At 40.0% G+C, this 15,100-nt stretch overlaps 1 protein-coding gene and 1 pseudogene across 1 annotated transcript in view; one reads left to right on the forward strand and one right to left on the reverse strand.

Moving 5' to 3' along the window:
* Nucleotides 1-15,100, forward strand: part of zc3h18 (zinc finger CCCH-type containing 18) — a 58,385-nt gene that overhangs the window by 20,191 nt on the left and 23,094 nt on the right. The window contains exon 10 of the mRNA XM_084934387.1: nucleotides 9,756-9,938. Within this exon, the coding sequence (XP_084790513.1) occupies nucleotides 9,756-9,938 (183 nt within the window). The remainder of the gene's footprint in view (nucleotides 1-9,755; nucleotides 9,939-15,100) is intronic.
* LOC146383182 (uncharacterized) lies at nucleotides 12,792-14,109 on the reverse strand (annotated as a pseudogene).

Consider the following 15,100-nt stretch of genomic DNA (forward strand, 5'->3'; position numbering starts at 1 on the left):
GTGGGAGTAGAGTGAGTGAGTGTGTCAGTGTGTGTGTGCGTCATTTGCAATCTTAATCAAAATACAATAATTTCATTATTACAGCATAACATTACAATGTGCTTGACTATTTTTTTTATTTATATATTTTTAATTTGTTAAATGTTTCAATTAAAATTTACTTTATTTTAGCATTAAAATAAAAATTTTGATTAAAGGGCACATACTGGTGAATTGACCATTACAGAAACATAAAGAATTATTTGGGGAATTGTTAATACTGTTAATTTAGTGCAGCTGTGCCATAAACCTTGTATTAGATGATAGTTATACTAATATATTTAGTAAGCATTGTGTTAGCGATTACTATGACCATTAAGTTCCCCAGAAAACCATCTGTCAGTCAAACCCTGCGTGTCACATTGAAATTGAAATGTATATTAATACAAAAAATAATGTTCCATAGAAAGTTTATTTTAATAATTAATTCATATATTTCAACTGCAACTTGATCTTTTTTCTACATCTCTTTAATATCCCAATATTATTATTATTATTAGTAGTAGTAGTTTATGTTGTCTTTTTTTTCTTTTCTGCTCCTCATTTGGGACACTTTTAATGAGTACATGATTTCGTAGCACTGTTGGTGTTTCCCTGGAAAGATTGTCTAAAAGTATACAATGTTGTGCGTTGTTAAAGTAAACATGACAATATAATAATATCAACAATGTGCACACAGGACATTAAAACATCCAAAACATTTAGTAAGGGGACTCCTCACAATGATCATCGTAATGACTCATTAAAGAATGATTGGTAAGATTATTTTTATTTGTAAGTCACAGTGGAGAGATGTTACCAATGGAAAATTATTGTATCAATATTTTTACTAGCAACTCCCAGTTCATCTTGGGTTTTTTTTGTTTTGTTTTTGTTTTATTTGTTTGTTTTTGTTACATCAGCTAAGGCAGAGGTGACAGAAGGAAGAAAGTTACAAAGAGTACTTTATTATTATGAAATTACTATTTAGTTTTAATATTTAAGGTTTCTTAGTTTTAAATTTTAATGTAAATAAATATATAGTGTGTGTGTGTGTGTGTGTGTGTTGTTTTTCCCCACTAATAGTCTCTAGTTTTGAAATTATGGAAGTCTCCTCATCAGCCTCAAAAGCAATAATGATGACCTTTCTGTGTCCTGGAATCTCAACAAATGGGAGCCAACACCCATTTATGGCTATTGTATTTAATAATGAGTGATTTAAAGTATGAATGCATTATTGTGTCCTGGCTGCAGTGGAATTAGTTTTTTCTAAACATGTTCAAAGAGCTGTTTTCACTTTATCATGGTTGAGAAAATGAGTAAATCATGGGACTTGTATTTCCTTCTTTCTTTTCTTGTATCTCCTTCACTAATTCAACTTAGGGTTGCCAGACCATAGATTTAACGCAAAACTATTCCTCGCATATAAAGACAGTTAATAATAAGTTAACAGACAAACCATACCATAAATAAAACCACAGAACTAGCCCTTTAGCTCTTTTGCCAAGCATATTTGTACTATCTATTCTGTAACAGCAACTGTTTTAATAAAAGGCATGTCTAGTTGCCTTCTCTTTTTGTTAACCATCTTAATTCTTAAGTCTGAGGTTACTCATCTGGATAAACCAGATAAAGGCAAACCATTCTTGTAAAAACAATAGACAAAAACGTGTTCTACAACTCCCATTCTTAATGCCATGACTTTCAGTGAGATTATTGCCTTCTGCCTTTTTAACATGCAAACATGAAAATTACAAAAGAGTAGTACAAATTACAAGTACAAATTTAAAAAAAAAATCACAGACGTACAAGTAATTAGAATAATCCTTTAATTGTCCCACAAGGGGAAATTTGGGAGTAGTAATAAGCAATAAGTAATGTGTAAGTAAATAGACGTAGAATCAAATTAATTAATGAAAATGGAAATCTAATCTGGCTTGTGCTTTCCAGAAGACTTTTTAGATCTGATTAATTACACCTATAAAGTTCTGGAAATATCCCATAACCTTTGGTATACACCATGGGCTTCCTGGCTTTAATTGCCCAGCTTCCTTTTTTCGATCCTTTCTCATGGGAAACATTTAGTCGATAAGAATTTTGAGATAAAAATAACTTGTGTTTTGTTGTAGTTCTATTTTTAGATTTGTGAGTTGTAATCTCGTAACATGACTTCATTGCTCTTGCATCACATCACAGTGGAATTTCTCGTTCCCTAGGCGATGTGTACCTTTTATTTACTTGTAAGTGCAAAGAACCTGCAGTCATTATTTTTTATTTTTATCCAATGTAATTTTAGGTAACTGCTTCAAACTGTTTGCAGGGTACACATATAGTATAATAATAAATCACAAAAGGCTTCCTGTGAGCATTTTTAAGGAGTTCTATATGCCACCATACTGTTTCCCCTTTAGTGGGAATATCCACTAGTATTAATTTCCTCCAACAAATATTTACATGATACACACTTGAAGAAGATCACTGGAACCTTCGCAGTGTTTAAACAAAACTAAACTAACATAGGGAAAATCCCTTATGTATTTAAATATTGTAGCTGTCTTGTGCTAGTCAACCTTTCAGGGATGCATCATGGAAGATCTTATTTATCGACGCATGAAAACTGATATAAGTAAATATAAATATATTAGAGGTGTTTAACTCTATTTAAGAGACACATAATATAAAACAACATTAAATGACATATTTTGACGATTGATACTTGACTTATTTACTTATTGATTGATATAAATTTTTTAGAGTAAAAATTTTCATTTGATAGAAAGTTTGGTTTATTGGCAAATATTATACTGATTCTGACATAATAGTCAAATGGGCTACACAAACGATAACAGTTAGTCATTTTACCTTTTTAATACCTTTGTCCAAAACAATGTGGGAAATAGGGAGATGTAAGCTAGGGAATAATTAAATACTAATATCATACATCAATATTGTTGTGTGAAAACACTGGGTTCCTCTGTGTTTTGTTTGGTGGAAAAATGATAATCTTTATGTCATAATGGAGAAATTTTTGAGCTGCATCGAGTGATGATTGAAGTGTTGTTTGCATGATACCGTTTTAATCTAAAGAAGGGAAAAAATTCCCAGGTCTGTTTTGGGAAATGATTTTGAGTTGTGCTCTTTGCTGTTAATGAGCCGATTTTGATTTTTAGTTCTGCTCTTTCAACTTAATCAATCAGCTTTGACAATGTTCTTAGGTATTAAGTACTAGTTCTAAAAATACAAGGACAAAATTGTTATTCTAGGACATTGTTCATCCGTCATTCATCAAACGTGACCTTTTGTACATTTTTAAAAATACTTTATGATGTACTATTGACATTTTTCCACTTTCTTTCGGTCATTTATGAGGAGGAAGTTAGCTCATTGCACCTGAATGTCTGAACGCATTTAGCAGCTTTTTATCTCACTCTAGCAGAGCTTGTTTTGTGACCTCTGTAACTGCTCCTGAAGGTTTTTCATGTTTGAAGTAGAATAAAGGGCTATGCTCCAACTGATGTTCAGCCAGTATTTTAATCTTCTTTTCACCAGCAAACACCGTGAAAAACTATGGTGAAATGATCAATGAAAATACGGATATTACATCAGCAGAACAAAAATTACAACTCAAATAAAACATACACACAAAGTAAATGCACCAACATACCGTGTGCGCCTTTCTACTGAACATTCATGAGCAATTGTAGTCCATATCTTCTATATTTCCACCTTTTACACAAGCCAGCATTCTCTTTCTGGCTCGAGCCTTCAGTCTCTGGTGACATGTGCGCTTAATTGAGCATCACCCCAAAGCATGCGCACCACAAAGCGCCACACTCAGGCCCACCAGTAGGTGGCGACAACACAACATGAATCCAGATTAAACACCAAATTTTGAACATTGCAATCACATAATAATTACATTTCAATGCGACGGCTACAACCTCAGTGACCAATGTAGGAAAGCATGCTCATATCCTAACTGTTGCTTTATCACATTATTCAAATTACAGTAGTAAAACTGAAGAGAAGAAAAAAATTAGTTAATAAATTTAAGTTGCAGTAAGTCTAAGTGTACCAGTCATCATTCCCAATGCTTAGTCAACAAATCAGTTAATAAATCTGGTAATAATAAATATTTCAAAGTCAGAGTAAAACAATTTAAAATGATAATTAAAAAGTGAATGTGAAACAGATAACTCTGCTAAACTAGGGCCGTGAAAAACTAAATTCTCAGACACTAATTGATATTAAAAATGAACTTGACTAGATACTGATACTGTTGCAAATAAGTATCATCTGTGGTGTCTTTGTGCTTCCACTGAAATAACTTCACATGTCAGTATTGAACAGTTATCGAAATGTTAAACTGCCACGAACATTTTAATGTTAGCTGTATTAACTGCTGTAATGAACATTTTCTTTCTTCAGGGTATCTATTTGAATTTTTCTTTTAGATTTATAACGGCTTAATGAGCAGCATGCTCTCTCTGCAGCCATTTAAACTGAATCTGCGGTTTAACCCTTCAGCTTTTCTTCTCTGAATGACATGGAGGTCCAAAGGGCCTTGAAGGTGTTGGATCAAAATGTTTCTTTTTCATCATCATCAGGGAAAACCGAAAAGGGGCTTATGGGAAGCATGTATAATGTAAATAGAATTGTTCCTACCACAGAACCCTGTGGAACTCAATAATTAACCTTAGTTTGTGAAGAGGACTCTCCATTTACATGAACACATTGGAGTCTATTAGATAGATATGATACAAACCACAGCAGTGCAGTACCTGTAATACCTTCAGCATTCTCGAATTGCTGTAATAAAATGTCATCATCAAGGCATCCGTTTTCGCACCTTGGCTCGTGGAATTAGGCAGAGGATCAATAGGGGGTCCAGGACACTCTCAATAGGGCTTAAAAATCTGGGACTCTCCACCAGTTGCTCTTAGAACTGAAGAAGCTTCTTGGATGAGAGGTGCGGCGTCTTCAAGAAACAGACGTCCAGATACTTTTTCTTTCCAAGCTTGTTAGACTTTAACTGATATAGTTACTCAGCCATTCAATATCAATTTTGGTGTCCGATTCAAATTACCGGGTGTCATTATTGTCAATGTGAATTATAATTTTACGGATTTTACATTTGCCCCTTAGCCAGCTGTTTTCAATTTCCCTCAGACACATGAAGAGGTTGGTGGTGTACTGTAGGCTTCTGTTTAGGACGGTACTTCATCCCTACCGTCACCCAGCTCTCCAGTTTTTCTGGCTGGTCAGGATATTTGGCACACTGAGCAGGAAAGTGCAGCAAGGACAGGTGAAGAGGCCATGCTGCTTGCGAGTTGGCTAGAAGCTAAGCTAGTGAATCTTTAAAAAGACAGTGAAAGAATCCTGTCAATATAATTAGCATGTAAATCCACAGAGTGTGCTTTAAATAAAACACATGAAGGTTACACTATAAAATAAGACGTTATGTATACACTTTTTAACTAAATTGCGTACACAGATAAGCTAAAAAAAACAAAAACAAATGTGCGTTTTAACAAGAACATAATGGGAGATGATAAATATTGAAATTATGAGATGTTATTCTTTTCACTATTTTTATAATTATTAGCTTTTTAATTCCTAATATAATTCTCATGTCCATATCAATTTCTTGACTAAATGTTTTCATAAGAGCTGTGACTCAGGAGTTAGAGCATGTTCCCTACTAATTGGAACGTTTAGATTAAACCTCTACATCTCATGCTTTGAATAAATACAGCATACACACAATAATGTGCAGGTCACATTAATGACTTGTCAAAACAGTAACAGGGTATATTTTACGCTTTATTCAGCCATTATTACATGTCTGATGCACAACAGGTTAGCAGATAAGAACCAAAAAAAGGATTTGTTTAGTCTGGCTTTTATGAATGGTTTCTCTCAAAAAATAAAAATAAAGTAGATAGAAAGAAACAGCAACCAATGTTTATTGTCTTCCAGGAACCACAGTGGGCAACATTGACAGCTGACTAAGGATAAGAATGGGCTTTAAAAGCCTTCCACATAATACTGGCTGTGGTTTCAGATTTATTTCTTTCATAGTATTTGTCTATGCACTTTTCTACAAAATCACCAAAAATTAGATCCGTTAACAAAAATGTTTGCAGTCTCCATCTCATTGAACTTGCATAGAGATTGCAGCATGATCACTAATCACAATACTACATCTAATATAGAAGCATTTTTTGACTTGGGATTGTAACTCTTTGGATATTTAAAAAAAAAAAATAGCACATGAATGGGACTTTCTTTCTTTCTTTTTGCATGTTTTGTCAGTCTGGGTGGATCTGTCCATTACTGGGTAAAGTTAAAGTCCCTTCCTACAGTGTAGATTCCTTCTAAAGCAGACAGTTAAAAATATTCTCTCAAAAAAACGGGTTGTCATCAATGGGGCTACACACAGATAGACATATAATTTATTTTTGTGAGAGGATATTAACTTGAATGACAATGTAACTCCCATGTGGAGTTTGAAATGCATTGACTAGTGTATAGGGATGGCAACCCCTCTAGCCTAACTGTTAAAACAGATGTGAAATAAACTTCATCATTTAGTCAGCAATTTTATGTCTGATGTGGTCAGATGCATTTATCGCATTTAAGATCATCTTAGATTTAAAGTCTTGTATTCTATTGAATACTTGTTAGTGTGAATGCTTGAAAAGCATTCACAGTATTGTTCTTCGAATCTTTATTATTATTTTTCCGTACATTTTTTGGACGCTAACTCCTTCAAAACCGTCCTTAGAAAGACCATTCAAACACCATTAGATTCCTCTTTTGGACAAGTGTGCTTCTATTTTTCTCATTTTTAACATTTATATTTTTAATTTTATTCAACTTTTTTCAACAAAAATTTCCCATGTATTTCAATGGGGAGACCCTTCAAATCTTCATTCAACTTACTTATTTTTCAACTCTTACTACTTCCACATACGTTGACATAGAGCCACCATTCAAACTTTAAAACGAAGCCAAGAGATTCAACTATTCAACTTGTATTTATCTTTTCAATATCTATTATACTTTTTCTTCAGTTCTAGTTTAAGTTTCATGCTGTTTTTTCAGCCGTTTCAGAGTTTATAATGGGTGTGTATGGGACGGAATGTTGCCGCTAGAGTGAGACAGCTCAACTGCTAGAGTGAGAGGAGCAAAAAACTTAATCTTAAAATCTTTTTTAAAACTGCTGCTGTGTCCGCAGCGTTTGCTCTACAGGTATGATTTTACCCTCAAAACGTAGCCATCGCTGTCCTCTTTCATCCAATGTGTTTACTATTGTACTAGGTGTTATGGTTCTTTCATAAATGTCACCAATGCACAGCCTCCTCCCTCCAACTCTTCCATAGACTCTAATGTTAAAATGGCTCAGAAGGTTCGTTTGAAAATCAGAAGAGCATGGTGTCTTTCCACTGTCACCACGTCCATATAATAAACTCCACAGGCATGAAACCTGAGAATTTGGTAGACTGGACATTGCTGGCGCTCACGGTGAAAGAATTTTGTCAATACGACATGTACTTTTCATTTGGGAAGGATTTGTTTTGGGCTGACTTTTCTGTTCATTTTAAGCAGCAGAAGTGAGGTGCATGTCTGTGTGCGTGTGTATGGAGCCATTGGGTGCAGTCACTATAGCAACCAGGCTCTTTCACTGTGCCAAGATTCATCTTAAAAACTTCTCTTTCAACTGCTGCTGTGTCCATAGTGTTTGCTCTACAGCCATCATTTTACCCTCAAAATGTAGCCATCGTTGTTCTCTCTCCAACAGTGTGTCTTTCAAAGCTCAGACATTTAAACTTTTTAAACTGTGTGGATCCAAGTGGAGGGATCACATTTTAGTCATTCAGTGATTCAAAGAATATGAACTTTTAATATTCATTCAGATGTTTTCTGACTCTAAAATGTATTTTCTCATTACTTAGGTTTTTCTAATTTAAATTTAAAAACTTTTCAGCTATTTTCCAACTTCTTCTGTGTGAACATCAGCTTTCAAAAGTTCTGCACTTTTGTTTTCAGGTTAAAAACTCTGTATTTTCCAGCTCATTCAACATTTTTAGCTTAATATTCAGTAATTAATTCATTTCAGCTCATACATTCAGATTCAAGCATTCACACTGTTGTTTCTTCAGAAAATGCACTTTCTAGTTTCATTTAGTTTTCTCTTTGCGCTGACATTCCAGCTCATTATATTAACAATGAAACTTTCCTGTTTGGTCCTCGCCATATGTTGTTATTATATTATCCTGGTGTTTTTGGATTGTGCACAAAAAAAACCAACAAAACAAACAAAAACCACAAATTTACACATACATTATACATTCAAGCACTCGCACACACTGAACACAGAACCTGTTTTGAACACTGGCATTTCCCTTTGTGGGACGCCTAGCTGCTGTAGGTTTTTGACATACTGTGTCCTTATACAGAGAGATTGACAGTTTGTAAAGGTTGTTTTTAAAAATGTAGACCATGGTTCTGTGGACAAGAGATATTTTATTTTGTATTCTTATGGTGATAATTTATAATCAGAACTATCATTGATCAATCATTCATCATTGTCGAATCTGCTGACAGAATAATCTCTGAATTATATCTATGGTAATCTGAGCAAAATATTAATGTATGCATATTATCATCACTTTAATTAGTCTATTGTTGTTCTCTATCATTCTTTCTATCTGCTTAAGCTGTTGCAAATGGTATCCATATCATTGTATTCACACCTCTCGAAGCTGTGGGTCCAGTAGGGCCTTCTACATTCACTTACACACATATTCAGGCCTACACCAACATGCACATAGAGAGTCATGGAAAACACGCACGTTCACACACACACACGTATTAAGAACAGGGAGGTCGTCTCAGGACAGTCTCTCGGTTGGACACTCAGTCTCACAAAATTGCACAACATATCACACACTTGTTTGTCTCTAAAGTAGCATTTGATGTCTATATAAGGAGAACTTTTTGAACTGTTATCATTTCCAGTAAGATCTAACTGTGATGTCATCAGGGTAATATAAGGATGGGGAGCGGTCTGCTCGAGGAAGATTGTAAGATTGTTGTTGCAAGTTTCTTCCCACACTCTGCGCAAGTGTGTAAATAAAGATCACTATGTTTTGGCACCTACCTGGATTCAGTCTGCTTACTTCTCTTACCCAAATCGAACAAGTTTCAACAGTTCCCAGAGCTTCTCTATTAAGCTGTTGTCTTGGTCTCGTGACCCCCTGAATGCCTTCATGCATGTATTACTTCCATGCTCAACTATTGTAACTTATTAATTTTCAGTTCTTTGAAAGCCTTCAGTTGATCCAAAATGCTGCAGGGACTAGAAAGAGAGATCCTATTTCTTGCATACTTGCTTTTATTCGTTGGTTTTCTGTTAATTCCACAATCTTTTTTAAAATTCTTCTCCTCACATACAAGGTTTTGAATAATCAGGCCCCATCTTATCCTAAATACCTCACCCCAACCAGAGCACTTCACTGTTAGACTGCAGGCTTACTTGTAGTTCCTAAGGCAGAGCCCTTAGCTTTCAGGGCAGCTCTTCTGTAGAACGACCTTCATTTTGGATTTGGGAGACAGACACAGTCCCTACTTGCAAGATTTGGCTTAAAACTTTTCTTTTTCATTAAGATTATAGTTATATAAGTTATATATATAAAAAATTCAATTGGATTTCAACTTTTCAATTTTGTCAGCAGGCCAATTGAGCCCCCATCAAAGAAGGAGGTTGTTCCAATCATGAGACGACCAGATGAGTGGAAGGACCCATGGCGACGGTCCAAATCCCCCAGGAGACGTCCGGCACCGGGCTCGCCCCCACGGGGCCGCCGGCGTCATCGACCATCAGGCTCTTCAATCTCTGTGTCCAACTCCTCAAGGTAGGGACTTCTCCATATTAGGCTTAACATGGAGCCTAATAATGAAGGGTTTTATCCAGTTTCCAACACCTTAGGGACAAAGGCTGGGTTAGGCCTTAGACACGCTTTAGTGAGTCACGGGGTCAGCTGTAGACAAGAGGGGTGAATAGACAGAGCCTTTAATTCACTAACTCGCTTGGCTGTGGTTAGAGCCAACAGCAGAGCGGTTTTAAGAGAGAGAAACTTCAACCCCACTGCCCCGATAGGCTCAAAGGGGTGGTGGAAGAGGGCATCTAAAATGACTGACAGATCCCATAAAGGGACCAGTGGTCTAGAGACTTGGAGCGTTTGACGTGCCCCCCTCATGAAGCAACATATAAGAGGGTGCTGACCAGCAGGTTTATCACCAAACCCCACGTGACAGGCTGAAATAGCTGCCAAATAGACCTTTATGGTAGAAAAATCTCTTCTTTTGTCCAGCAAGTCCTGAAGAAAACACAACAGCTCCACCACTGAATGCTGGAAAGGGATTATCTGCTTTTCATGGCACCACTCTTCAAAAACCCGCCATTTACTGTTGTAAATGGAACAAGTGGAGGAGGCTCTAGCATTCGGAATGGTTTCAATAACCTTCGGAGGCATGCCTGCTGCCTTCAAATTCCACCTTTCACAGGCCAGGCCCAGAGAGCAACCTGGTCTGGATGGGGATTGTATATCTCCCCATGCACCTGTTTGAATGGCCACCGTGGAGCTATTAAAATCAGTGACAGCCCCTGATCACTCACTCTGATCAGTGTTGGGAAGATCAGGCTGAAGGGAGGAGAAGCATACAGCAGTGTGTTTGGCCATGGATGGGCTAGCACATCCATGCCCAGTGGCGCATCTACGTCTGACAGCGAGAAAAACAGAGGGCACTGTGTGTTTTCTTGCGAGGCGAAGAGATCTACGGCAGCCCGGCCGTATCTCTGCCAAATCTGCTCCACCACCTGTGGGTGAAGCCTCCATTCTCCGAACAGTGGATTCCCTCTGGACAGGAGGTCCGCCCCCCTGTTCAGAATTCCTGGCACGTGAGTTGCTCGAAGGGAGAGGAGCCGTGTGCTGCTCCACACAATTATTTCCCTGGCTAACCTATGTAGCTGCCGGGAACAGGTACCGCCCTGGCGGCTGATATAAGCAACTACAGTGGAATTGTCTGTTTTCACAAAAACACGTCGTCCCCGGAGATACGGCAGAAAATGCCGTAAGGCTGGAAGCACCACGCGGAGCTCCAGCACATTTATGTGATTCAGAGCCAGTCTCTGTGACCAAACACCATTCACTGCTCTGCCCATCATAGTTGCACCCCAACCTGACAGGGATGCATCTGTGGTCAGTGTCACCCTGGATGATACTGCCCCGAGAGGTACCCCTGCAGCAAGAGTTGTCAGGCTCCTCCAAGGCCGGAGAGCCGCGATAAACGAATGGGTTATTTTTACCCCACGACTGAGATATCAAGGAGGTCACAGCTGCAGAGAAGCGACCCACCACTGAAAATCTCTCATCAGAAGCAGCCCCAAATGTACCATCAATATCACCAAGGCCATGAGGCCGAGGAGGCGGAGACAGAGTCGGAACCGCACGACTTTCCCCAGCTGAACGCGGGAAAGACAGTGAGTGAAGGAGAGCGGTACAATAAGAGTTTGAGTCTATTCTGAGCCCCAGATACTCTGTATACTGTGCAGGTTTGAAGTGGCTCTTTTCCAGGTTGATTGTGAAACCAAGCTCCGTGAAGTGATTCACTACCACCTAGGAGTCTTTGATCGTGCGATCGTGAGCATAATAGATAATTGTCTATGTAAGAGAATATTCTGATGCCGCTGTTCCTTAACGGAGACAGCGCTTCCTCCACACAAATGCTGAACACCCTTGAGGCTAAGGATAGCCCGAATGGGATAGTTTGAAACTCGTATGCTACGCTCCGATAAGTGAACCTGTGCCATTTCCTGTGTGGAGGATAAATGGCGATGTGAAAATATGCGTCTTATAGGTCGATTGTAACAAACCAATCGCCTGTGTGAATTCAGAGACAAAGCGTCTTGTGTGTGAGCATTCTGAACGTGTACTTTCTCAAATGCTTGTTTAACACACGCAGATCCAGAATAGGTCGGAGCGATGTTCCGTCCTTTTTCGGGATGAGGAAATAGCGGGAGTAAAAGACCTGCTTCTTCACTCGGAACTGCTCTGATCGCCTGTTTGTGTAACAGGGAGGATATTTCGTCCTCCACACATTTGCCGAATCGCCACTGGCCACCAATGTTAACACTCCGCCGAATCTTGGTGGTTTTACCGCAAACTGTAGTCTCTAATCATGGGAAATGGTTGACAAGACCCAGGGATGCGCTACCACTTCGGCCGCGCTGCAAGAGGGCCCCTGAAGACGTGGTAGCGTGACGTCACCCCTGTCTCCCGAAAGGAGTCGGGGCTGTCCCCCTCGGGAAGAGCGTGAGCTCCCCCCGCTGGGGACAAAGACAATTGGCAGTGATTTTCTTTTGTTTTTATTTTGAAACTGGGGGGACATTATGCCCTTGGCAAACTGCCTGGCTGCAGGAATGCACGTTTTATTTCTTTTGTTACCCCCAAAACACAGTGAAGTGTCTGGTGACTCTGGGCAGTGCTTAGTGACACAGACAGAGTGCTTAGGAGTGCTTGGTGACACTGCGCCATTTGTCCACCAATTCGTCCTCCCTGAACTGGAGGAGGAGACCTAGAGGGGTGCTCCTGGTGAACTGGAAACATCCGGAGACCCTGAACCTTGGAGTGATTTGGCTACCCCTACTAACATCTTCCTTCTCTTTGCGGGAGAAGAAAGGGGTGACGCAGAATGTTGCAAGTGTGCTAAGCTGACCGCTTCTTTTTCCCCTCTGGCGGCTTCTTCTTTGCAGCAGCTGCTGCAAAGGAGTGCTTGCCCCAAGGCCTTTGGTTCTCTACTTTGGCCTGGTGGGCAGACTGCAGGCCTCCTGCTCCTCCCTGCATTCTGGCCCCACTCTGTCTCCATCTCACAGTTGCTGCTGCTGCCGAAAAGCCAGCTCTTGGCACCTGCTGTGGCTGAGGGTTAGGTTTTCTGGGTAAGCAGAGATTGACTGCTTCTCCCTCCTGCTTTCTGCGGGCACTTGTCTCTCTCATTTTCTCCAGGGCTGGGCAAAAGATACCCTTGGTTGAGTCATAGGCTGCATCCATGACCTCAGCCTTCTGAGCATCATCTAAGCCTGACAGGTTTAGCCAAAAGGCTCTCTCACCCGAGACTGCAAGGCCCATAACATGGCTACACACTTGGACTGCTCCCCTGGAGGAGTGAAGAATGAGATCATTAACCATGCAGATCTCATCCCAGAGGGCTGGGTTTGGAGAACCTGAGTCAAGCTGGCGGCCCATGACCTCCTAGAATTTTTGCCTGATATGCTGATAGCAGTGTGACTGCATTAAGTGAGCATACTGACTGTGCACCATATTTGTACATCCTTTGATAAATAGATGCTGTGAGGCGATCCATCTTGCTGGGCAAAGAAATGCTAGAAGAAGCTGAGATTGCCTCTTGCCGTCATACAGGTCGCATTCTGCCCCTTCGGCTTCCTGGCCATGGGATGCCTAGCTTGGCAGCAGTCCGTTTGCAGACCTCGTACAAATTGCTGTCCACCGGGGGTGCAACTTCAGCCCCACTCGGTGGCCTGGACTGATAAGGAGGGAAGGTAGAGTCATCCTCCTCATCCATGTCCTCTAGGTCGAGGAAGTCGGAGTTGGCATCGCCCTCCGCGTCCTCGCCACCCGGCTCACCCACGTTTTGATCGAGGAGGTCCTCGAACTATGGGGGCATGAGCGGGGACTCTTCTTCCATCATGTCCGGCCAGCTTGTGGAGGCTCGCGGATGACTGATATCACTCGTAGCAATAGCAGTCGACAGGCAGGGGTCCTGACTGTTCGTTACTGCTACTCTCAGCCTCCTTTCCAGGAATTTCTCTGGCATCAACGCACAGTGTGAGCATCCCTGAGGGTCCGCCAGTTAAAGCCTGAGCATGCTTGGCACCCATACAGATGATGCACATTGGATGAGGGTCCCTGCCCGTGATGGTGGCACTGCATGATGCGGGCACGGGCAGGATACAGCCTCTTTGGCCTTCCGTTCTGACGCTTTGGCAGGGGTAGGAGCCGTAGACATGGTTAGCGGAAAGGGGTGGCACTAGGCTACACCAGGCTCGTCGCGACACGTTAGCCCGTACGTAGCTAGGGCTAGTAGCGGGGGTTAAATCAGAGCTAGTCGCCACAGGAGTCAGCTCGTCATGACACATTAACTGCACTCCGCTAGCCAATATTGTTAGCAACTTAATGCTAACTGAACCCTAGGTCGACTAACAAGCTAATGTTAGTGAGACGCTAATATGGTTTGTGGCCTGCTAACAAGTTAATGCTAGCCAGACACTGAACCATTGCAACTATGGCAAAAAGTTAATCTAGAGCTCTGGGTAATGTATTACAATGTATTATACAGAACACATTTCTTAAAAGTAATGCAGTACGTTCCTTAATTATTCCAATGAGAAAGTAATTTGTCATACTAATTGTTACATTACTTTTGGCCAAAGAACCAGTGTGCTTATGCCATGGCAGGGGTTTACCATATATCCTATTCTCAAAAGTCTTTATTCCTACAATAATGAGGCCAGAATATAGTCAAATTACCCTAGTGAGCCTTTGCCCAGAATATGGTGCCTTAAGGCAACTGTTTAGTTATTTGGCATTGTATGAATAAATTGCTTTAGTTTATAAAACACCCATTTAGAGGGCCTAAACAGTGAGCATAAAGTGGCTATGCAGCGCTCAAAATAGCCAACACAGTGGGTATACTGGGGCCTTATACATTTGTTGGTTTACAGGCAATAACCTGTGAATTGTGATGGACTGTGAGCTGCATTGTTTAGTTTGAGTCACAGAATAGTTGTTGTCGCACTCATAGGTATTCTATGAATATATTTTTATCTTACAAAAAAACAGCATAAAAACTTGAGAATGTAATACACCCACTCTGTTATTTACGGTGGCCCCTAGAGACAAAGCACATGCAAACTCCAAAACACATGCAAACTCCAAAACACTTGCAAACTTATGGGCTCAAAATGTGGTCATAAATATTTTGTACTTGTAAAAAAGAT

Source organism: Perissodus microlepis, chromosome 7, assembly GCF_051167445.1.
Source record: "Perissodus microlepis isolate ML-2025 ecotype Zambia chromosome 7, ASM5116744v1, whole genome shotgun sequence".
Taxonomy (NCBI): Eukaryota; Metazoa; Chordata; class Actinopteri; order Cichliformes; family Cichlidae; genus Perissodus; species Perissodus microlepis.